The sequence below is a fragment of the Gouania willdenowi genome, chromosome 17 (genome assembly GCF_900634775.1).
Source record: "Gouania willdenowi chromosome 17, fGouWil2.1, whole genome shotgun sequence".
NCBI classification, from domain to species: Eukaryota; Metazoa; Chordata; class Actinopteri; order Blenniiformes; family Gobiesocidae; genus Gouania; species Gouania willdenowi.
In genome coordinates this window covers 15,246,490-15,271,722 of record NC_041060.1, presented here as the reverse complement: position 1 = coordinate 15,271,722, position 25,233 = coordinate 15,246,490, and the positions used below count along the sequence as shown (strand labels likewise).

The 25,233-nt window shown below is 36.6% G+C and overlaps 1 protein-coding gene across 2 annotated transcripts; it reads left to right on the top strand.

The window, feature by feature from the left end:
- Positions 1-937: 937 nt before the first annotated feature.
- usp33 (ubiquitin specific peptidase 33) lies at positions 938-24,585 on the top strand. 2 transcript variants are annotated; one of them, XM_028471970.1, is made up of 24 exons: positions 938-1,096; positions 4,748-4,846; positions 6,221-6,274; positions 6,376-6,438; positions 11,189-11,335; positions 11,469-11,577; positions 13,879-13,948; positions 15,494-15,607; positions 16,123-16,201; positions 16,899-17,343; positions 17,449-17,577; positions 18,099-18,214; positions 19,196-19,368; positions 19,458-19,528; positions 19,617-19,650; positions 19,772-19,817; positions 19,895-20,075; positions 20,961-21,087; positions 21,231-21,400; positions 22,682-22,763; positions 22,858-22,966; positions 23,457-23,559; positions 24,109-24,177; positions 24,299-24,585. In XM_028471970.1, exons 2-24 carry the CDS (start codon positions 4,763-4,765, stop codon positions 24,454-24,456), a joined length of 2,733 nt encoding a protein of 910 aa, XP_028327771.1. In that variant the 5' UTR covers positions 938-1,096; positions 4,748-4,762; the 3' UTR covers positions 24,457-24,585. The 2 variants fall into 2 exon arrangements, with proteins under 2 accessions (XP_028327771.1, XP_028327770.1); XM_028471969.1 differs by having other exon boundaries at positions 17,437-17,577.
- Positions 24,586-25,233: the final 648 nt, after the last annotated feature.

The window sequence follows — 25,233 nt, the reverse complement described above, 5'->3', positions numbered from 1 at the left end:
TGACATTTAAATTTGAACAAAAATTGAAAAGAAAAATGAAAGAAAAAAAGTGCAAAATGTATACAAATCATTCGAAAAGGAGCAGGAAGAAGTATAAACTTGTATAAACCCTATGATTCATTGCAATAATACTGTTACTTCATATACATCATTAATTGATTTAATATACAACCAGTGTTGGGTAAGTTACTCTAAACTTGTAATATATTTATATTACTAGTTACTGGGATAAAAATGTAATATATTTGTATTACAATATTACTGTTTTTTTTTTTTTTTTAATATAACTGAGTTAACTTACTTTGAGTTACTTTTGATCCAGAACACTAATTATTTCACACTGATAGTGTTCTAATAACAGCAGTCTAAGTTTTGTTTCAAATACCTCTGCTGTTTCAGGAGCAGAAAGCTCTCTTTTGTTTTCCATAAGCAATATTTAACTATAATGATCATCTTTTTTTTTTCCTCAAAGAATTGCATACAGTGAGAAAACAAAGCAAATATGCACTTAAATTAAATATGCATGTAACTTGAGTTACTTTAATTGTAACTAGTAATACATTGCTACTTTTAACTTTTGTAATGAGTTACACTACTGAGTTACTTCAAAAAGGAATATATTACTGTAATATATTACAAAAATAACTAATTACTCCCAACACTGTATACAACAAGCATTGATATATAATTGATCAACTGCACCAATAAATAGTATATAATTTTACCACTAATAAATAAGTGTCATATATATATATATGGATTGAAGTCAACTTTTTTGATTGAAAAGTGATTTATATGACTTTTTAAAAACATTTTTTTTAATTTGTTAACCTAATCACTCCGTTCTATTTTACAAATACCACAATATTCTCTGGTCTGGTCTGCCTGTCTCCTCGGTGGGCGGTGCCCATCTCGTGTTTTAAACCGGAAATGAGCGGGGCTTGCTGTAACGCTAGCAACCACGCTATTCGACACGGAGTGTCACAGATATAAAGAATAAATCTCAATCTGATTTGTGTTGACCTGAAATAGTGTGGGCTGTCAGTGAATATCAGGGCAATCTGCCTGAGAACCGACCTGTGCTGCAATCGTTGAGGTAAGTAACCGTGAAGGCGTCATCCACCCGGTGCTGCTGAGTACGGATCATCTGTGAACGCGTCATGCAGGAACGTTAGCATGGCTAAACCCAGCTAGCATTTCATTCCACTTGATAAATTATCAATGTCAATCTACCACACTTCAATTTAATCACAATTAACAACACACATCAATACACTGTTTGTAAATGTCACAAGTCATTTTCCGGTTGGATGCTCAATAGTCCAACAGACTGCTGGTATGGTATGTTCACTGATTGCTCACATGCTAATGCTAATAGCGGAAGGCTGCTTGTCAGCTCGTGACGCTGTCATAGCCTCGCCTGAATTTGACAGCTCGGTTTAATTTAAACGCAGTGTACAAACGGTGCTCGTCGTAACTATATTCATAATAGAAGTTTGTGTGCTACACTACTTCAGTTTAATTTGACACAACTATAATTGAAGAAGTGTAACGTAGGTGGAGCCTTTTACTTTGCATGCCTTTTAAGCATCTCCGTCCATATTTTAACACAAATGGGGAAATGGGATGTTACGCTCCTGATTTTTGTTGTTGTTGTTTTTTCCGTTTTTTTGTGTGTGTAGATTTAACACATTGGTGCTCGTTGACTTGTACATTTGAATCAGCTTCAGCTTCATTGTTACTGCCTGGGCTCGATCCTAGCCCCACCCTGGCTGTACCATCACAGTGCATGGACCATCAGTGGTGATAGCCTGTGATGGAGAAGGAGCTAACACAGATTTACGAGCTGTTGTTACATTGTGTAATCACTGAAGGCTCTTCTAAGAAACCACCGGCTAATCAGATTTCAATTTTTGTATTGTCTGCTCTGCTGTATCTGTCATTTTATGTAAGTTGAGGACCCCCTTGAAAACGAGATGTTCCATCTCAAGGGGCATATCCTCCAATAAATAAATAAATAAAAAAAATAAAAATTTCCCTGGTGTACTACAAGGCCTCAGTAGTGTCAGTCAAGCATTTCTACTAGTAATTAAGTCACAGTCTGCTTTACTACTCATTCCTCACATTTTATCTTGGCTCTGCTGTTTTTTTTTGTTTTTTTTTTTGTTTTTTTTAATGGTATTTTATTACGTAATACCAATACTGATAAGATAAAGTGTGGTTGAGGAAATAGCGATCATAATGATAAACTTTTTTTTTTTTTTTTTTTGCATAGTCAGGTTCCTGAATTGTTGTTCCTTTTTATTCTCTGTGAACCACTCAAATAATAACTTAGAGAATAGACAATTGAAATGTCATTAATGGCTGCTACCGGCTTTCAAGTTAGGTTACATCCTCCTACTCTAGTGAACACTACAGAAATCACAGGAACCTTCAACAAGTGGCCCGTGGGCCACATGTGGCCCTCACTCTAATTTTGTGTGGACCCGAAAGTAAATACACAAAGTGACTCCAAAAAGCAAACAGAATTACAGATAGGTACAATAGACAACAATAAAAGACAAACTGACCAAAACACACCATGGAATGACTGAAAAATATACAAAACGACTATAAAAATGCACAAAATTACAACAAAATAACAAAAATGACAATAAAATGACCACATACCAGAATAACATACATTATGACAACAGAAATACCAAAAATGACAAAAAATCTTCATGTAATGACAAAAGACAAAAATAAAAATAAAAAATGCAACTAAAAAATGTATCAAACGACAACAAAAATACAAAAACAAAATAAAACAATAATGTATAGGGATGTCCCGATCCGATATTGAATAGTGGTCCGATATCAGCCAGAAAACGAATATCGGATTTTATCGGACTGCATCTCAAATCTCCGATGTATTATATTTATTCAATTGTAGAATACTGTAGATATTATGTTGAAGGTTGAAATGTATGTAACCAATTGGTTGATAATAAATGAGTCAGTTTTTCTCATACCTACTGTTGCTGACTATTCTCTGTTTGAGTAACATCACTTGAACAAGCCTTTTCTAACATTCCACACTACAAAATAAGTAATAAAAGTATGTATTATTCGTGCTGATATTGTATCAGATCGACAGCGGTATTGGCCAACGCTCAAGGCTGCAATATTGGTATCGTATCGGAAGTGAAAAAGTTCTATCGGGACATCCCTAGTAATACACATGACGTCAAAAATACACAAATATGATAAAAATCTACATGGAATGACAGAATAATATGCAAAATGTCACAAAAAAACAAAACAAACCCGTTGTTTTCCTTCCTGTATTAATGCTCAAGTTGATCAATATTCTAAAGCCTGACGTGAATATCGATAATGTGGCCCTTGAATCAGACACTCACAGTTTTGTTTCCCATCTCAGCTTTATAGGAAGTGAAAGGTTGGCTGTTTAGATATGTTAAACCTTTTATTTCCATAATTTAATATGTGAACAAAAAAGGACACGAGCAGTATTTAGGTTGCAATTCTGATTATGGAGTTCAAAAATAAAGCTCAGAGCCAAAAAGTCAAAAATGCATATAATGATCATGCTCTTTGCTCTTACCTGTTAGTAAGTTGTATGTATTATATGCATGCATATTGCATATGTACTTATCTAATCCAATCAGTTAAGTCAAAGAGTCTTATTGTTGTTGTTAAGATTAGGAGTGAAATATTAACACTAGGTGTGACTGGTTTTATAAATCTGACTGATAGGGCCATTATCAGCACGGGCGACCGTGGCTCAGGTGGTAGTGGGTCGTCTTCTGATCGAGAGGTTGGGGGTTCGATCCCAGTACCTGACTATGTGTCGAAGTGTCCTTGGGCAAGACACTGAACCCTAAGTTGCTCGCAGTGGTCGACTAGCGCCTTGCATGGCAGTCCTGTCCCACTGGTGTGTGAATGTGAGAGTGATTGGGTGAATGAGCTGATATGTAAAGCGCTTTGAGACTGCTTCAGTGTGGTGATAAAGCGCTATATGAAATCAAGTCCATTTACCATTTACCATCATCATTAGTGTTATCTACCTGCTGTGTCATTCTTTATTTTCTGTTAGTGTGCATCGAGACTTCAGGTTATGATTATTCAATTACACATTTGTAGTTGGGCCGGATTTCAAAGCTAACAAAGCTAGATTTCAAACTGATACAAATGTATTTCATGGAAAAATAAGCAATTTGTAATCAATATATTTTTTTTTATTGTTAATAAAAACTGCAATAAAATACAAATAGACATTAAAAGAGGAAAACCAGTGGTGATTAAGTGTTTTGAGATGCTGATTTTATCTGACATATATCTGAAAAAGCTTTTAAAGGAGAGTTATTTTTCCCTGAAACATCTGTGTAATTGGACATTTCTTACTAAAAGTTTTGGTAAGAAATGGACAAATAAAGTTTGGGTGAAAAAAAAAAAGCATAATTTGTGCATCTTTGTAAACATCGTAGCTTAATTTGGTTTTCTATGTCTTAATATTATATTTGTTCCTGTTTTCAGATTGTGCACAAACTTGTTTATTGCTATCTTGAGGATAGTCTAAGCTGAATGACTTGCTCAGTAATTGGCTGATATAGGAAATATTTTACATCTCGATTCAGCTACATTGTTTATTGTGTGATTGCAGTACAACAGAACTATGCTCAGCTGAAATTGCAAGTCATGTCTTGAATGCTTTTTTAAATTTTATCCCCATTTTTTTCCTCAGACCGGTGGATGAAAAATGCCGCCTGCGTCCAACTGTGACTGTCCCCACCTGGACTGTGTAGGAGAGATCACCAAAGAGGAACTCATTAAGAAATCCCATGTGAGTAACTGTAGCTGTGCTCAAATTGTCCTACTCCATACTATGCACTAAAAACTCAATGGGTATATACTGTACTGTCCACTATATACTAAAAGTATGGTTAGGACGATGAGCGTTCCAACTGAAGTATATTTCCAAGACTCCCAAGATGCATTTCAAGCCGACAATGACAAAAACCTGAAGCACACTGATGCTAAATATCTCTGTTGATTCTCCATCTTTAAAAGTTCTGAAAGCATTTAAAGCGAAAAAGTGACCAAGTAGAATATCAACACGTGGTCATTTGATCCAAAAAACTCTCAGAAACACATTTCATGTCAATATTTTGGAGATTTTCGGAGACCCGCCCTTGTGCTACTGACAAAACTCCCAGTCAACTTCAAAACAAGTCCTATTTACAAAAGCGTTAAAAACTAAGGGAAGACAGGAAGATATGCTTTTGTTTTGAAAAGTGGATGTTTGATTTTTAACTTGAAGCTGGTCCCAGGACCATTTTATGTTCCGCTTGCAATGCATCGTGGGATGGTTGACTATGACTAGTGTGCTCACCGTGCATACTTAGGAAATATCCAGATATAGTATACATCTGGGTATTTCTTGCATACTCAGTCTTTCCATACTATCTAATGTGAATGTACTAAATTCTCAAGGTTCAAGGTTTTTTATTGTCATTTTCATGTTACCATAAAAAAAAATGTTGTTTCTCGGGACCAGCAGGATACAACAAAATAAATTTTAACCAAAATATAGTGAAATATAAACATGATACAACAGAAATAAATAATAAAGAAAGTACACACAAGTACAGGCCATACCAGCCTGTCATTGCCTGATCCCATTAGATCTCTGAAGCTAAGCAGGTCTGGGCCAGGTTCGTAGTTGGATGGGAGACCACTGAGAATTCCAGGTTCCACTGTGGGGTGGCAGTCACCCCAGTGGTATCTGTCATTGTGTCCTTGGGCAAGGCACTTTACCCACATTGCTCATTCATAGTATGAATGTAGTGTGTGGGTGAGTGTAGTGTGCTTCTGTCAGTCTGCCCCAGGGCAGCTGTGGCTACAATATTAGCTCTTACCACCACTAAGTGTGAAGTGAAAGAATAATCCCTTAATTCTGTAAAGCGACTTTGAGGGTCCAAAAAAAGCGCTATATAAAATTGATGCATTATTATTATTACAGTAAAAATAAGAGTGCAGGTACCAAGGTGCCAGGTACTAATTTTGTCGTCAGACTTAGTGTGAATAGTATGAGTAATATGCTTCAAACAGCCTATTTCTCCCACTCAGCTTCTCACATTGCATTAAATAACATATCTTCAGGCATACAAAGCATGACTTTTTTTCCTCTTTCTTCTAACTCATCGTTTTGTTTTAGGGTCAGTGTCAAGACTGTAAAGTTGGAGGACCAAACCTGTGGGCGTGTTTGGAGGTAAGACCATGTTTGATTGCAACAAAAATCTCACACACAGATGCAAATATTCTGATACGTCCCCCCCTCTTACTCCTGTGTGTACTGTTTCTTTTCTCTAGAATGGGTGTGCGTACGTGGGCTGTGGAGAGTCTCACACTGACCACAGCACTGTTCACTCACAGGTGAGAGATTTTTCACGTTCTTCCTTTTTTCCTTGTGATGAAATAATGAAGACTTGTAACTGAAAGAATAAATATTCTTTCTTGAAAAACCTAAAGTAGAATATTTTGACGTGCATGCACAAAAATTGTGTTTGGGTGCAACATCTCCACTTTCCAGTTGAGTTTCAGTAGTGGGTCATCCATTATTAACCGTCATCCCTCTGGGAAAGTGAGGGAGATTCACTGACACTCTCAGCTCTGCAGTTTACTCAGCTTCTGTTGCACTTACTTCTCTGTCATAGAGAGGGAATTTAATTATGTTTGCTTTTTTGTATCAGGAAGGGGTCAAAAGCCTTTGGTGTTAAAAGAACCACTTTGACCGTTTTAGCACTGATTATCACCCTGATAGAGCCGCAGTACCTGCTTAACTCAAAAGAAAGACATGCAATTTAGAGTTCTGTTACAGTTCTACTTAGCAGGGTTTAATCAATAGGATAAAAGTGGAGGATCAATTTTCTTCTCTAAAGGCGCTGCAGAATCTTCCTGTAATGAATCCAATTCTGTGTTCTTTTAAACTCGCTCAGAGGGAGAGGTGAGAAATCACTTTCTGCACATCTTTGGCAATCTTGGTCATCTGCATGTTTTATCAGAAATGTCTTCAAACATTTTTGGAATATGTATATATACTAGGGGTGAGTATTGGCAAGGACGTTGCAGTATGATACGTATCGCGATACTTGGGTCACAATACAATATTATGGTCATCAGAAGATATTGATCATTCAGAGGACAAATTGAGTCAAAACTATTCGTTTCAAAACATCCTATTTGTTATTTATTATTAGTGTTTTTGCACATTGTCATTAAGAAAAACAAAATGCAGTTGATTAAATATAAATATATATATTCTTTTTTAAAAATTACTTTAAAATCGGCACCCAAAAAATCGCAATATATTGTGAAATCGATTTTAGATATACATTTTATTAAATAAAAAAATTAATTCAACTAAATTAAATCAGGGACTTTCACCTTTATTTATTTTCATATATGTTTACACATATATGTGTAATTAGATCCATCCACTCTTGTTTGAACACTGCGTATGCACACACATATCAGTAGCTCTGCAATTGCTTTAAAAGTGTGGAGAAAATAGAGGAAGCCATATGATTGGCTGAAAGCAAACACACCTGATTGGCTGAGGTTTCACAGCACAGAAGCAGTTTGTAAATGCACATTCAGCAATTTGCATTGGATTTATATTACAAGTGTGCCTCAAAATAATATTTATGAAGTAGAGCGTGTGCATTTCAGAATTTATATTACAAGTTTGCATAAAATATATATTTGCGAAACAGATCGTGTGCATTTGTGAATCTGAAATACAACTGTGAAACAAAGCATTGCATTCATGAAAAACCCTGCAAGAGTTCATTCATTATGATACTGTTCTGATTCCATAAGCTTCCAACTGCATTGTTGGTTATGAGTAGTTGTTGCCTTTCTCTTGGTGCAAAATAACATCTTCAGATATACTGTAAATTTCCTTTTTATTGATTGTGTCTTGTTTAAGCAGCATTTGCTTTTTAATGCTGTCACCAACAGTGATTATATGGTAATGTTTAATGAATAGCCACAATAAATTAGAATACACATACCATCGTTTTACACCTATCTTAAGTACTCGTATTAATAGTTTGGATTGGCAACCGGTTGCTAAGTACCCAACGGCAAGGTAGTGACATAAGAAATATTGAATTACTAAAATTCAATGGTGAGAGACAATTTTAACCTCCATCATGGTGAGAAGTGAAGCTCCACCTGTGTGAGATAAATATTGGATAAAGACATCTTTCATCTGTTTTTGTGTGGAATGCACTGTCGAATCTTGTTGGGATGAGAATGATCCCACTTTGTCATGCACTGTGTGGGTTTTTATAGAGGAACTTAAACAAGTTGTGGGTGTGAGAAAGTATTTCAAGAAGTTGGATGTCATATTGGCCACGGTTACATTATGTTTTTTAATTAGGAATTAATAATTTGGAATTGAAGTATTCTGTTTTGTGTTTACATGGAAATAGTAATTACACATTTATGTTTACAGGGAAACACGTCTATTCGCCTTTATTCAATTCTGCTTTAGGTCTGGGGGTTGGAAAGGGTTCTAATTGGATGGTGTAATATGTCAGTGTGAATATCTGCATGTTTATGCTTCTGTCCATCCACTCTTTTTATTATATCCATGTCTTCTAAGGCTCTTGTTAAATATTCTCGGCTTGAGTTTGCTTCGTGCGGCCATCTTGGATTATGTCATCACCAGTACATTATCGCGACAGGATGAGCATTCGCAGAAGGACCGGAATTAATTTAAAGCGGAATTAAACGTTTACAAGATCGAGAAATTATTCAATTCAAAGTTAAAATCAGAATAAACAAGCCACTTACTTCAGATTAAAGTTTATTTCAGAATGGCCATTTCATTCGGAGTTAGGTGTTTACAAGGTGAATCTTTATTTTTTTAAAGAGGATTTAACTTTTATTCTGAATTAAAGCTCTCATGTAAACATAGCCAATGATTTCAACATCAGATTATTATTATTTTTTTGATAAAGGGCAAAACATGAGTGTAAATATCATGTTTTTGTGTACAAAATTTTTTTTAATTTCAGACATGATTATAACAAACCTTTGAACCACTTTTCAAGTCAAAGAGCAGCAGATGTTGGTTCAAATTACTTTGGACTAAGAGAACGGAGAAGAGAGATCGGGTTTGTTTGGCATCGGTTCCTTTTCTGTATTGTGTAAGAAAGTGTTGTACAATACTGCAACCATTCTACACTGTGACTATGCATTCTATGAGTAAATTTAGTTTGTTATGAATTCCCTACTTGGTGTATTTCCCTTCATAAATGATTGAAGTGTGTGTGTGAAGGCTGTGCTCATGTGACAATGATTGCCCCGCCCCACAGAGCAAAGGCTGAATGAGGCTCTGATAAATATTGCAGAGCCTGTTGGTCGACCGCTGCTCACGTTCAGCCTCATGTCAAGCCTCAGTTTATCAGAGCAGTAATGGGTCAGCAGTTTGGTTCCCAATAGCTCTGCTGCAACCTGAGACTCATTACTTTGAATGTACTTCATCTCTTTATGACTTCTCCAAGTTTAAATGGATTTTTATTGCTCGCGAGTTCCAGCACTTTTTAAGAAAAAGCTTTTCCAAGATTGCGATTCTCTCATTTAACTTCAGTCAATCTCAGATGATGAGAAAACACGAAAGCGGTTTACATTATTGAAATGATTTAATCTTTGAACAGTTTATTTGGTAAAGTAGAGTGGCAGACAGCATAGCAAGGTATGCTTGTGCTGCTTTTATAGCTGCATTAAAGGATTTACCCAAACAGGAGCCAAAAGTAAAAAGCATTAAAGACAATCTCACCCTATTGCACTGTTTTTCAACCTTGGGGTCACCTGAAATGTCTTGTAATTACTGGTTAAAAATATATACTGTATATTGCTAATTTTATCATCTCTAGCTCAGACATGGGCGACAGGAGGCTCAGGGGCCACATGCAGCCCATGGTTTAATTTGTGTGGCCCCCAATATAAACAAATGATAAAAGAAACTTTTCGCACGAAAAAACAACAGATACATTTACAAAATGAGAAAAAAAATACGTTAATTGACTCAAAAACATAAAATTACAGAAAAGTACACAAAAGGACAACAAACATACACAAAAATAGCACAAAAGAAATCTAAAATGTGAACAGAAAGGACTAAAAATACTAAAAAATAGCAGAGTAAAATATGAATTGACAGCAAAAGTACACAAAATTATTTAAAGAAACATACAAAACTAAGGAAAAACACAACAAAAATAACACAAATATATATAAAATGTGAAAAAAGATACACAAAAATAACCAAAAGTTGCACAAGACGTCTAGAAATAAACAGAAATAACAGAGAAATGAATGAATTGACAACAAAAATACACAAAATGCCTCAAAGAAACATTTAATTACTAGTTAAATATATATACAGTATTTACTTTTTTTAATTATTAAATTATTATTGTCATGAGATAATTTTTCAAGTGAAAACAGGACACAATCTTAAACAACTGTATTCCATATATTCACATTCTCAAATATAAATCTAGTTCAAATAAAATACAGTATAGAAATATTTGAGCTACTCATGATCAAAAAATGATTCTAGAAAAAAAAAATTTTTGGTACATGATCCAAAAAGGTTGGGAACCGCTGCCGTATTGAAATTCCGAAAAGAAAACTAATCCCAGAAAAGCCTTGAATCTTTTTAAAGATATATGTGGATTTGGATTAATCACATTTTGATTAAAGTATTGCATCTTTTTTTTTCTATCATTGTCTGCTAGGAAATGGGCCAAGAAGAAAATTGTGCAGTAATAGTCTGACAGGAACAACTATAATGAAAAACAGTCAGAATTGACACTTTCAAGATCTCTTACAAAGAATCTACACATTAAAACATCAATAAAGCCCCCGCAGCTACTGACACAGAGCGATAGAAATAGAGATTTAGCCAGAATTCAACATTGCTTTGCATTTAAATGAAACTCTTTTATAACACAAGAGTTTAATCTGCATACCATCATCTTTTGTGGGACACATAGTTGAGTTATGCAAGGCAGATGAGCAGCTGATCTGGGCACAAGTTTATTTCTTTCTGTCCTCTGTCCCTGATGAAACAGTGTGATGGTTAACTTGTACCTACTGTTTGTCGCAGGAGACGAGGCACAACCTCACAGTGAACCTGACCACGCTACGAGTTTGGTGCTACGCCTGCGGCAAAGAGGTTTTCTTGGAACGTAAACTCGGCCCCCACTCGCCCTCAAACATGAAATCCCTCCCTTCGCCACAGAAACCAGTCCAGGTACATGACACGAATCGCAAAGCAGCGATGAAGAAACTGATTACAAACAAATCATTCATTGTGCTTGTCTGTTTTTTTGCACATGTTCAGTTGACATATATATTAAGATATAATCTATGTGTTGTTGCTTCAGGATACCAGCAGGACCCCAGGAAGTCCAACATCTCTGAGAGTTCCTTCTAACGGAGCCTGTGAAGACCTAGACATGGAGATTGAAGAGGACGATGAACTGCGTGCCAGAGGTGAGACTTTAAACCAAGAATGGTTTAATACTACATATACTACATTGGAATAATATAGCATTGCAGGTGTAAGTAAGTAAGTAACATTTATTTGTATAGCACCTTTTACAGACAAAAAAGCTACAAAATGCTTCACAACACAGCTTAAAATAGAAAAATACACCAAATACACAGTTTAGAATTAAAAAGGTACACACATTATAAAAGGCCAAGACAACATAAAATCATAGCAGCCCAAAAAATAGCTAGTTAAAAGCTTGAACAAATAAATTAGACTTAAGTTGGCTTTTGAAGGTGTCAACAGTTACAATCGAACGCAGAGAGAGCAGAAGATTGTTTCAAAGCCTGGGAGCGACAGCCTGGAAAGATCTGTCTCCTCTGGTCCGGAAACGAGTGTGAGGAACCATCAGCAGACTCTGATCAAAATAATGGTTAAATGAAAGTTTTTTGCGAATTATAGTTGACGCCATCCTAGTCACAGATGTGCAGGCTCATGCAAACCGTTTCAACAACTTTAATCAATTTTAGGATGTTTTTTTTAATTGATTTGTTGTCTTCATAATGATTGTCAACCCTTTTCGGGTCGTGACCCCATTTTGATATCACAAATTTCTGGGGACCCCAGGGACTTTTTTTTCTTTCTAGATTGAGTTTTTGATCATGTTTCTTATCGTGCGTTACGATTACAGAGGATTAGTATACAAATTGACAAGATATTTTTATACTGCATTTCACTTGAACTACATTTATATTTGAGAAAATGTATGTACAGTTGTTTGATATTTGATATTATTTTCGATCAGTAATTATTATTATTATTTTTTTTACCAATCTTTAGACATTTCAGACGACCCCATTTTGATTCCAGCTTTTATCCAGGGCTCTTGTTTTGAAAAGGTTGAATTGGATGTTGGTGTTCTGATTGTGTTATCTAGTAGTTACATAAGAAGTCACACCCATAACCAGACTGGCAATCACAGAGTTACGGTGGATAATGCACAGTGATTGTCTGAATCCTCAGTTGACTGGATTGTAAAATGCTGCCTAATATTAATCAATCAATCAATCATTTCAAAGCAGCTCTAAACAAAGCAAACCACAAATATGTTTTAATATAAATAATATATGTTGTCACTGCCACAACTTTTCTTTTGTCACGAGTCAAGATCACCTGATCAGGAAGTGAAGTCAGGAAACTCTGACCTGGGCTGTGTTCAAAATGGCATTTTCTGTACTATGCACTACAAACTCAATGAGTATATACTGTCTACTATATACAATAAGTATGGTTAGGAGGATTAGGTGATGAGCGTTCTCACTGAAATAAACTTCCAAGTTTCCCAAGATACATTTCAAACGTTCAACGACAAAAACGTGATGCAGACTAAGGCCAAATATCTCCATTGATTCTCCTTCTTTGAAAGTTTTGAAAACATTTTAAGCAAGAAAATGACCAAGTAGATCATCAACATATTTGATCCATAAAACTCGCGGGAAACACATTTATTGTCGAGTTTTTGTTGATTTTTGGAGACCCGCCATTGTGCTACTGACAAAACTTCTTGATAACTTCAAAACAAGAGCCCATTTAACTAATGGAAGACAAGAAGAGATGCTTTTGCTTTGAAAAGGGAATGTTGGACTTTTAGCTTGAAGCTGGTCCCAGGGTGATTTTACGTTCCACTCACAATGCATCAAGGGACGGTTGAGTATGACTAGTGTGCCCATCGTGCATACTCAGTAAATGTCTCGATATAGTATAAGTCCAGGTATTTCTCGCATACTCAATCTTTCCATACTATCTAATATAAATGCACTACATACTCATTTTGACGTCAGACTTGGTATTAGTCGTACGTTAGTATGCCATTTTGAACACAGCCCATGTCATGTCATGTTTTGCTAAAGAGGAAGCCACCTGTTCAGGAGGAGGCAGGAGTTAATCTTTATAAAGGGCCAAGTCCTTGTGTGAATAACAAAAAAAAAATACACAGAAAAACACTTTAAAGCCACTGAATACCCTCCTCACAAATACTCATGGGAAACATTATTTCCAAATTTAAAACATGAATGTGAGGGGAAAAGTCTTTGAATGATTGCAGCAGTGACATATTGTTATGTTGTGCTGGGTTGGGTGGAGTCCACCTACCAGCAGCTGATTTAGGAGCTACACTTGCTGCTCCTGTAGTGACATATTCATCTTCTGGAGGCAGTGTAGTCAGTTTGTATCTGTTATCAAAACGTACAAGCTCTTGATGGGAAGCTCTTTGTAATCCTGTGCGTTTGCTTTGTCTCCGTCAGGCCTGACAGGACTGAAGAATATCGGCAACACCTGCTACATGAACGCTGCCTTGCAGGCTCTGTCTAACTGGTGAGGCTTCCTTTTTCAAACCCATCATCCTCACTTTGAAGACACCATCACCACCACCTGCCTCCTCTCACGCTTCTCCCAGTGTATTTGCCACCCCCAATAACTACATGCTGCTCAATATTCTGTCAGCATTTACTGTTATTTACTGCCCTCTCTCGTCTTGTGTCGACTCTGAAAAATGAACTAGCCTGTTCTCTTTTGGAAATTGACGGCTGGGTGAAAATATCTGCAGTGCACCATTTGAGACAATCTGGCTTTTTGATATTCCCGACAAGAAACACAACTTGTTTCCCATTCGGTTTTCTGCCTGGTTGCTTTTATTCGCATTGTCAGTGTGGTTATTTTATTGAAAGCCAAAAATGCAGTCGTTTTTATGATATTTGCTCATCTTAGTGCTCTTTAGTTTTTGTTTTCCACAAACTGCAAAACACAGAAAACCCTTACTTTTTTGTAAGAAAGTGCATCCGTACCAGGGTTAGGGTCAATTTTTATTCGTAATTACAATTGCGTCTTCAATTTTGATGTTCAATTACAACTCAGTTTCGATTACTTTGACCAGCATTTTTTTTTACATTTACAATTACGTTTTCAATTACTAAAGTTCAATTACAATTACTGATAACCCCATAAAACGTAACGTTCCTCTTCTGTTAGCTTTCTGTTAGCATCTCTTATGATAATGGGCCAGTTTAGACCGATGCCTTAAATAAGTTATCTTATAGGCTTCATGTTGATACTAATATTTTGGTGAGGGCGTTAGAGCCTTTTTTCTGTTGGTATACCCCTAGATTTAAATTATTTAACCGTAAAATGATTCTCAAGAGAACCGACATGTAAACTTGATATGAAACATTGATATTTTCATAATTGTAAACTACATATGTGTAAGCCATAGAACTGTAACCTGGTTCCCAATGTTTGCGTTTGATTAAATTGTAATAAGTTTTTTAGAATTTCCATTCCAATTTCAATTATAAAGTCAATTATCTGGACTCAATTATGATTACAATTGACCCCAACCCTGATCCAAACTCCTTGTTAGTAAAAAAAAAAAAACGAGGAAATATTAGATCCAAAAATAGGAGAAACTGTGTCCCCCAGACGCAGAAGAAGGAGGGACGTCTTGTAAAAATCCTCTTTGATGTTTGTTTGTGCTGCTTCACACTCACTGACTGTAGGGTCATTATTCACAGTGCAGAACTTTCTTGCCAAAGGAAGAGAACATTTCACACCTTGTTTTCTCTGTAGTTTGTCTCCGTGTTCTGCTTTGCTGTCTATTCACTGTCCATCAGCTTAAAAGCTCTTTTTTCCTTATACATTTCTCAGTTCTCATATTTTTACAGATGGTTGGCCACATTCAGCTGTATTTTAAATAGAAATCTTCATGCTAGCCTTTTCAGATAAATGTATATTGATTTGTAAAAAAAAAGAAGGGACATTTTAGAAGCATTCATTTAGAAATTCAGTCATCAGGCCACACTTAGTTTTCCACCAAAAAGCTTGTTTGTGCTTATACATATGTGATGTATGTATTCCCCATCACAGCCCGCCCCTCACACAGTTCTTCCTGGAGTGTGGTGGCCTGGTGCGGACGGACAAGAAGCCTGCTCTCTGCAAAAGCTACCAGAAGCTGGTCTCAGACCTGTGGCACAAGAACAGGTGATTGTTTTTAACAGCTGCATCAGCCACTGCTTACGCAGCACAATGTAGATATTAATGTATTTGCTGCAAAAAAAATTCTGCAGTCTTTTATTTCTGCATTTTTGCTTTCATTGATTTCATGTTATTTTGCTATGTTTTTAACCCACCTTTAGAAGATGTGTGAACTTTACAGTATTGTGATTTATTTCATTCTTTTTAAGGGTTTGTGGTGCAAACAATTTCGAATGTGTATCCCAGCCTGTAGCTTTTAAAAAGATAAAGATAACCTTTATTAGTTCTACGAAGTGGAAATTTGCTCAGTGCCAGCAGCAGAACAAAAAAACTGCTTTATAAAAATGAAAAAAGTAAGATATATATATATATATATATATATATATATATATATATATATATATATATATACACGGGCCTGTACACAGATAGAATGAGTGAAGAAGTGGCAAGGAAAGAAATTACACAATAAAACAGAATATATACACTAAAATAAAATAAAACTGTGTTTCCATTTGCAGGCCTTCCTACGTAGTGCCCACTACCTTGTTCCAGGGAATCAAAGCCATCAACCCTATGTTCAGAGGCTATTCTCAGCAGGTGGGTCTTTGTAGACGATTATGATTATAGATCATGGTTCAATGTATTTTCAAAAACACACATGGCAGACTGTGTAAGCTATTAAAGTTTCATGTTAAAAAAATCCCCTGACTGAAGTAGTCGGTGAATTTAGCAAATTAGAAAAATGTTGTTTTTTATTGGTGGGAAGTCGTGTTAGTTTGTGTGTTTGTTTTTTTTTTTAACTCACGGCAGAGCTACCAGAGTTAATGGTGTGGGACAAAAATGATTTCAACGGACATAAAAATGTTTGACCAGTGTCTGAAACCCCCCCCCCCCTTTTTTTTTTTTTTACTTGAGTGGTGAGATATTACAAGTTCTTATATCCTTGTGACTCACCAGTGTTTGTCTTGAACAGTTAGCTGTGGAATATTCATTAAATATTCATGCCACACTGTGCTACACAGCTTTGCTTCAAGCAAAGTTACCATTCATGAGTCTTGATGATGAGGATTAATTTTACTTGAAAAGGGTGTTTCAATGTCTATTCACTCAGTTTGATTCAAAAAGGTTGAGCTTTTAGTTCTGGTAGTTTTAGGATTGAGCTTTGGAAGTGGGTTTCTTTAACACTTTAACGTGTCATGTGAGGTTGAAAATCAATCCAAAAAGCTTCATATTAGACTAGTTCAGGATCACTATTTAATCGAATAATTTGTTTGTTCACCCTTTTGACTCCCAGGACTCCCAGGAGTTTCTGCGTTGCCTAATGGACCAGCTTCACGAAGAGCTCAAGGAGCCGTTTCCAGAACCCTACGATCAGTCCAACGGCATCACAGTAGGCGATAGCCCAGAGGAAGACAACCACAGCCAGTCTGACAATGACTTCCAGTCATGTGAGTCGTGTGGAAGCAGCGATCGGGCCGACAACGAGGCGCAGAACGCTAACGTGCTGATGGATGCCACCAACGAAGCGGAGATGCTGATTCCTGAGCAGGATGAGATCCAGGCCAGCAGAGAATGGCAAAAAGAAAAGAACATGATTAATGACCTCTACCGCTCCGGGGTTAACGGTGTGATTACTGGAAGTAACTTTGCAGATGTTGACAAAGATGTTGACACCATATCTGAGGCAACGCCGATCATCAGCAGTCAGGGAGCCATCAAGGTGCAAAGCAGAGCGTCAGGTAAAAAAAGCAAATACTTTATTCCGTTTTTACTAAATTTCATTAAAAAAAGAAAAATTCTCTAATGTTCATCTTGTGTTTTTAAAATTTTAGATTGCTTTCCAGATATTCAAATTTCCAACATCACAAGACCACAGAGTCCAGTTCCCATGGAGGGACACAATCCCAAGATGTCTAGTAGCCCGCCCAAAGCTGCCTCTGTTTGGCCCAATCTGAACCCGGCACACAAGAAAGGTACAGCGCTTTAGTTAGCGTTTAGCTACAGCACAGGTGTCAAATCCAGCCCAATTCTTTCTGCTGGACAAAGTAAAAATGACACAGAAAACATGAATCACTGTATGAATGAAACTCAAAAATATTTTTCCATATAAAATCTGTGGTCTGCTTGAGATCAAACTGCTCCTTATTTGGCCCTTGAACTAAAATGAGTTTGACACCGCTGAGCTACAGGAACATGTTTATGGGGGAAAACAGATAATGCAGGCCTAGAGCTTGATTTATTTAATGGGGCCATTATAATAAAAGTCCAACCTTAGAATGGTTAGGGTGGATTTTTTATTACCGTAGAGAAACTTGCCCTGTAATCCTGTGGTGCTCTGGGATATGACCAATTAGTGTGATTCTGTAAAGGCACTTTAAAAGCCCCCACAGTAAGGGGGTTAAAATGTTAATGACATTGTTAACTCCCATTTTCTGTGAATCTTTTTTACCTTTTTGCTGGTATAAATCTGTCTATCGATCCCTGTCTTATACAGCAGTGACCACATTCTCCCCACCAAAGAACAAACGGCAGAAAAAGTATCGCAGCGTCATCTCAGATGTGTTTGATGGGACCATTGTCAGCTCAGTTCAGTGCCTAACCTGTGATCGGGTGAGTTAATGTCTTTTTTGTGTTTTTGGTCATCTCAAAGCATTAAGAATCCATGTGTGGGATTATCACAGTAGAATTAAATAGCTTTGTTGCCTTTGCCAAAGTCGTCATATTTTCACCAGGGTTTTTTTATTTATCTGTTAGCAGGATTACGTCATAAGTATTTAACAGATTTTGACAGAATTTTTTTGATTTTGATTGACGGATTGTGACCCCAATTTTAATATCACACATTTCTGGCAAACCCCACTTTATCACGTTTGTTATACTGCATAACAAATGCAGAGTGACCAGGATTAGTGCACGTGATTCACCAGCTCAGATATTTTTAAACTGTATTTTTTATTCTTCATCTTCCTATTTCTCTTTAATCTTTTCTTTATACTGCATTTTATTTGAACTAGATTTAAATTTGAAAAAAAATTGAAGTATAGAATACAGTTGTTGAGGACTGTGTTGTGTTTTAATTTGAAAAAGAGTAATTAAGAAAAATTTAAAATAACATTTTAATCTGTAATTATTTTTTTAACACATTCCAGGTTACCCAATTTAAATTTCAGGTGACCCCAAGGTTGAAAAAAGCTGCCTTATGCCATCAAAGATTACATTAATCAATACTGTATACTGATTCTGGATCAGTTTTGCAAATCAAAAAATCCCTATCTCTCATCATTGGCAAAATTTGAATTCATATCTTATTTTGTAATTGACCGATATTCATGAAATTTGACTCAGTTATGTCACGTTGGTTCATCAATTAACCCACAGAGTTTCATCTGGATCGAATGTGCATTTCACCTTGATTTTTCCCCCAAAAAATGGTAGTGCCCATTCTGACCTACTGTATTGTTATTAACTGGAATAGAAATGTTTTCCAAGCCTTTAAAGTGTGAAATATTGAATCATGAGTAAACTATGTGTGGGATTTTTGAAATTCTGCCATAAAATGAGTCTTGACTCTGTGTGGTGTATTTCTTCCAGGTATCTGTGACCCTGGAGAACTTCCAAGATATCTCATTGCCCATCCCAGGGAAGGAGGACTTGGCTAAGCTCCACTCATCCACCCATCAGACCTCCCTGGTAAAGGCCGGCTCATGTGGAGAAGCTTATGCGCCGCAAGGGTGGATAGCATTTGTCATGGAGTACATCAAGAGGTCGGTATACATTGTTTGATATCAGACAATAGTCGCTCGCTGTTTACTATACTCTGATAAATCTTCATCTATGTTTATTTGTGATTTAGTTGGTTCTGGGGTCCAGTGGTTACGCTACAAGACTGCCTTGCAGCTTTCTTCGCGCGAGATGAACTAAAGGGTAAGCAAGTGGGCGGACAAATGTTTTTTTCAGGAAAACAAAAGATCCAGATGGTGCTTTCAATAACCAAGTGTTTTGTGTTCACTAGGAGACAACATGTACAGCTGTGAGAAATGCAAGAAGTGAGTAATTCTAAAGGCTCTGACAACATACTGGAAAATACTTTTTTTCTAAATACAAAAACAATTAGAACCTCCTGACTATAATGATGAGTTTTTTTAAATATTTTATTTTACTTTTTAGATTACGAAATGGAGTCAAGTTTTGTAAAATGCAGAATTTGCCAGAGGTAAGTCCAACAATTCCAGTGGAAGCTCAAATGTTAGTTAAAGATTGCTAAAAATGACCGATTTTGTATCTTTCCAGATTCTGTGCGTTCACTTGAAGCGGTTCAGACATGAACTGATGTTTTCTACTAAAATTAGCACGCACGTCTCTTTCCCACTGGAGGGATTGGACCTGCAGCCATTCTTGGCTAAAGACGGCTCCGCCCAGACCACCAACTATGACCTGCTGTCTGTCATCTGTCACCACGGCACTGCCAGCAGTGAGTGGGCGGAGTCACATCCTGCTCTACATCTGTCATCATTAGGCATATGCTTGCTGTGCATTATTGTTCTTTGTTAATAAGTACATGTGAATGTGATTTACAGAGTACTGATATATCCTACTCAAGTAGAAGTATTGTTACTTGAGTATTTCATGTATGACTTACTAGTACAATTTCAATCAAGTACAAGTAAAAAGTAGCTCAATTAAATAGTACTCAAAGTAAAAGTTAGTAGTTACTTTCACCCACCATGTTTATTTTTGGTAATAAATCTTGCCACGGTTCCCTTTCATACAGTAAATTTGTCATGTATAAACTTAAAAAGGAAGAGACGAAACCTTACACAATTGGAACTTAATTTATTTTCCACAATGGCATCTGTATAATATAAAATGTTTGTCAAAATGTACAATTATTTGTTTTAGAATAAAATAACACCAATTGAATTTAAATTAAGACATTTATCATGCCCTAAGTATAGCTCAATGTATTGAATTTTAAAACTGAGAAAATTACCTCCATTCAATGCTGTTTTGGTACGACGCATTACATTTTATCAAGTTGGTCAGCTATGAGTTGATGCATTTAATTGTTGTCTGGTCGTTTCATTTTTGTAGTTTAACAATGTCCGTTGATCATTTTAAAGCAAAATATAATAATAATTTGCTCAGTAACGTGTGGGTGTAGAAATGTAATGTAACGAATGACTTTACTTCTTTTAAAACGTACTTAAGTTCAAGTAAAATTACTGATTTAGAAACACTCAAAAAAGTAAAAGCACCCATGAAAGCAAATCAGTTACAGTAACGTGAGTACTTGGAATCTGTTACTTTCACCTCTGCTTGTTAGATATGTGAAAGCATGTTTATGTGCGTATTACAGGTGGCCATTACATTGCTTACTGCCGGAACGATGCCAACAATCTGTGGTATGAATTTGATGACCAAAGTGTGACTGAGGTGACTGAATCCTGTGTCCAAAATGCTGAAGCCTACGTGTTGTTTTACAAGTAAGCTCACAAGCTGCATAATTTACTGTATATTCAAATGTTGCAACTTATACACATCATTTATAATGATACTTTTTAATATTTAGTGTGACTTTTGGACTTCTGTAGTGAAACTGATGGGTGTGATTTTGTCTCGGTCGCAGAAAAAGCAACGATGATGCTCTGAAAGAACGTAGGCGGGTGTCGGGCTTATTTAACATGATGGAGCCCAGCCTCCTGCAGTTCTACGTCTCCCGCCAATGGCTGAACAAGTTCAAGACCTTTGCTGAGCCAGGGCCCATTTCCAACGATGACTTCCTGTGTTTGCACGGAGGTGTGTATGACCTCCACTTATTCTGTATGTCCATTTCGATTACCTCATGTCCAAGCAGTCAGTGGAGACACTGAGTGGTTTCCCTTCTATATACCACTCTTGTTTTGTTCTAGCTGTGGATTTTCGTATTAGACGAAGCTCACACGGGATTTTTTCTTCAAAGCAAAGCCAACTTCAAAAGGAGGTTTTTAGTCTTTTTGTGCAGATAATCCCTTTTTTTCCCCATTTCTCAGAGGAGAAAGAAATATCCCAAAGGCATCATGTGGGAATTGAACTCTTCTTTTCAGGCTTCTGTTGAGCAGGAAGAGGGAATTAGGTTAAGAGATAGAAATGTATAGATTTATGATGAAGCTGCTAAGAACGGGTTTAGTGGTGTAATGAAGCATGTAAAAGTTTATTCCTCCTTCTATTAAGGGATATCAATGTATGAAAAGTATAACAACTGGCTTTACAGCTGTCGGGTGTGTGTGTGTGTGTGTGTGTGCGTGTGCGTGTGCTGCGTGCGTGTAAACTAATATTGACTCATGGCCATTTGTGTTTTATCCAGCAATTCTGTAAGTATAAAATGCTTATAAAACGATTTTCAAAAACTACCCTGCAAGAATATACATATTTATATAATTTAAGTTTTTTTAAAAAACTGTATTTACCACTATGAGTTGTGCATTCCCATGAATATGATTCACGATTTGCATGCCACGATGCGATATATCTCGATACTAAACAATATGATATACATTGCTATATCAGTAATTACAGATTTCACCTTTACAAGTACAAAATAGTATGAAATACAATTTATTTCATTTTATTTAAACTTGCGAGAACAAGTAAATGGGAACTAACTGTAATTCAAGTATCAATAACAAAAACAAGTAGTATGTTTATCAAACAGTCAAATTACTAAAGCTAGCAAGCTAAAATGCATTGAGGAGCAAGGTAGTTTAAAAAGGTCTAATGTGGTTCACTGAGTACAGCTAGTGACCGGGCTTTTACGTGCTATGCATATGTTAGCGCAATTAACTGTGATTTAAAAAAAAAAATCAATTTGGACATTTTTGGATTGATACGATAATCACACGGTGAAATATTGCGACGTATTGCTGAATCAATTTTTTTCTTACACCCTTATTTACCACATTGTTAGCACCAAGGCAGATTTGTGTGCTTCTTGCGATCACATTCAGGCAGTAATCATGTGTGTTTTAGCCTCAAATGATCTTATTTTAACGTATTTCCCTTCACGTGTACATTAATAAATGTTTCCATTTTTTTGGTCAGGAGTGCCACCAAGCAAAGCAACATTAATCGATGATCTGGTCGTGATGCTGCCCCAGAATGTGTGGGATCACCTTTACAGCAGGTAGATACATGCAACAAACATGTTCAAATCCCAATTTGGTTCTCTGTGTTTTATTCATTATAATAATACGGGGGCTTTTGTGCTGTTTCATCAGGTATGGAGGTGGACCCGCCGTCAACCACCTTTACGTCTGCCACACTTGCCAGAATGAAATAGATAAACTGGAGAAGAGGCGCAAGTCAGAGCTGGACATGTTTGTCAGGGTAAATATGAATTCTTCTTCTTCTCAGGTCAGTAATAATAAGTGTCAGTGCAGCTCAGGAGACAACGGCTTCAGTTCACGAACAATAAAAGTGGGTGTGAGTGATGATACAGCCTGTGCAGCCAGGTCTGTAACTAGTTGTTAGCCTTTATTATTAATGCATTAGAACAGATGCAAGTGTTAGTCCCATTGTGGCTGAGAGGAGAATTGTGTGTTTTTGTGGAGGAAAACATGTTATTGAAGCAGACAAGAAGAACATGAATCGTGTCATTTCTGAAAAGGACCAAATTGGTTCAGTACTTTATTAAAATGGTCCTCTAATTGAAATTGGTGCTGGAAAGAATTGATTAGGTTGTCCTTCTCTCTCCTGTCACCACCAACATCCTCACTTCATTTTGTCTTTGCCCTCCCCCTTCCCCCCTCCCCATCCTTTTTGCATCATCTTTCCTCTCCATTGCTCACTCCTCCCCCACTTCCTCTCCTCTCTATAGCTGAACAAGGCATTCCAGGAGGAGGAGTCTCCAGTGGTCATATACTGCATCAGCATGCAGTGGTTTCGCGAGTGGGAGGGTTTCGTCAAAGGAAAAGACAATGGTAATTGGATAAAAGTCCTATTTTTCCCCCTTCTTCTTCCCTGAATGATTGCCTGATTATAAATGTATTATTTATCAGAACTGATTACTTAATGTGAGAAACCTACTGGTTTCTCTATTGCACATTTTGGCAGTGATTACCAAAACACATTTGACATTTTTAATCATACACATTATAGATGAAAAGAAATCTGACAACGCACAGGTTAAGTTTAAAAGAAATTGTAGAGTTCCCTTTGATGTGTTCTTTTCAAAATGAGACCCCTGTGTCAGGGTTCCTCCCTGCTGCAGCAGAGAAACTGTCAGCTGAGATTTCATTGTTATTTCACTGCTTTCTTTCTTCTTCCTTTTATTGTCATAACTGTTTAGAGCCGCTTGCATCTGGCATTCTGGCTCAGTTTTCTACCCTCTTTCTGCTTTTTAAAAAAAAATGCTTTTCACATACAAATGTAGAGCACAAATTAAATTTTCATGTGTAGTTTTTCTGAAATGTTCCCCTGTATACAATCTGACAGATCATTTTCTGTCAATCTTTTTTTTTCCCTTAAAGATCCTCCAGGGCCAATTGACAACAACAAGATAACAATAAACAAGACTGGCCATTTAACGCTCAAACAAGGTATAGTGCTGCAGATTGCTGTATTTAAATTTTTTTTTTTTTTACATTGATCTGAAAAAGTCCTATTAAATATGATAACTTAAGGGTTTTATATGTGTGTATTTGTCTGATGACCTTGCAGGAGCAGATTCAGGGCAGATATCAGAAGAAACGTGGAACTTTCTTCACTCAATCTATAGCGGCGGGCCTCTGGTGACAGTTCGGCCGAACATAAGCCACCAGGAAACTGAATCCTCCCAGTCGGAGGAGAAGATTGAGGTGGAAACGCGCAGCATTTAAAGGAGGCATTTGACTGTGCGCATGAAAAAAAAATAACGTTAAAGAAGTGAAAGCTTTTTATTTTTGCACTTGACTTTTATTTTCCAAAAAAAAAAAAAAACATTCACGCAAAAGGACATGATCTTTACTGCTACATGTCAAACTTTTACTTTGACAGAGGGAATGAACATGCCTGGGGAAAAAAAGGTTTGTCATGTAACAAATGTGTACAAAGAGCTCTTAAATTTCTATTAGCACTGTTTGTGTGTCTGGGTTGGTTTTCGGAGCCAAGCATTTAAAAATTGTGCAGCTATAAATTCAATTCAATGCCATATTTTAATGTTTATTTTGTTTTTGGACCATATTGTATGTTCACATGTTGCTGTTTTCGACGAATCACTATAACAATTGCTGTGTATGTCTGTATATATAATCGCACTTTTATTTCTCTGGCATAAGAATATTCTGTCAACTGAAGAAGAAAAAAAAGAGAGCAAACTGTGACAAATCAGTGAAGGTTTAAATGTTAAGGGACTAATTGTCACTAATTGCCACTTGCAATTAGTCTCAGGAATGAAATTTGTGTTTTTTTGCACTGTTCTTTAAGACATACAAATTGGCATGTGATTGCAAATGTCTGGTTTGTAGTTGAATGTACCAGCACTTAAACTATGTTGGCCCACACATGGTCATTTATCACTGTCCACAAAGGATGCATGCTTTAACGCTCACACACACACACACACACATACTGTAAGTGCATGTAAAATACAAAGCTGCTCTCTAAATGTGCACGTT

What these genes read in the sequence shown, in the direction of transcription:
- usp33 (XM_028471969.1), top strand. Translation starts at nt 4,763, where the DNA reads ATGCCGCCTGCGTCCAACTGTGACTGTCCCCACCTGGACTGTGTAGGA. An exon ending in ACCTGTGGGCGTGTTTGGAG is followed by an intron (nt 6,275 to 6,375) that starts GTAAGACCATGT and finishes TCTTTTCTCTAG; the next exon opens with AATGGGTGTGCGTACGTGGG. An exon ending in CCATTTAACGCTCAAACAAG is followed by an intron (nt 24,178 to 24,298) that starts GTATAGTGCTGC and finishes ATGACCTTGCAG; the next exon opens with GAGCAGATTCAGGGCAGATA.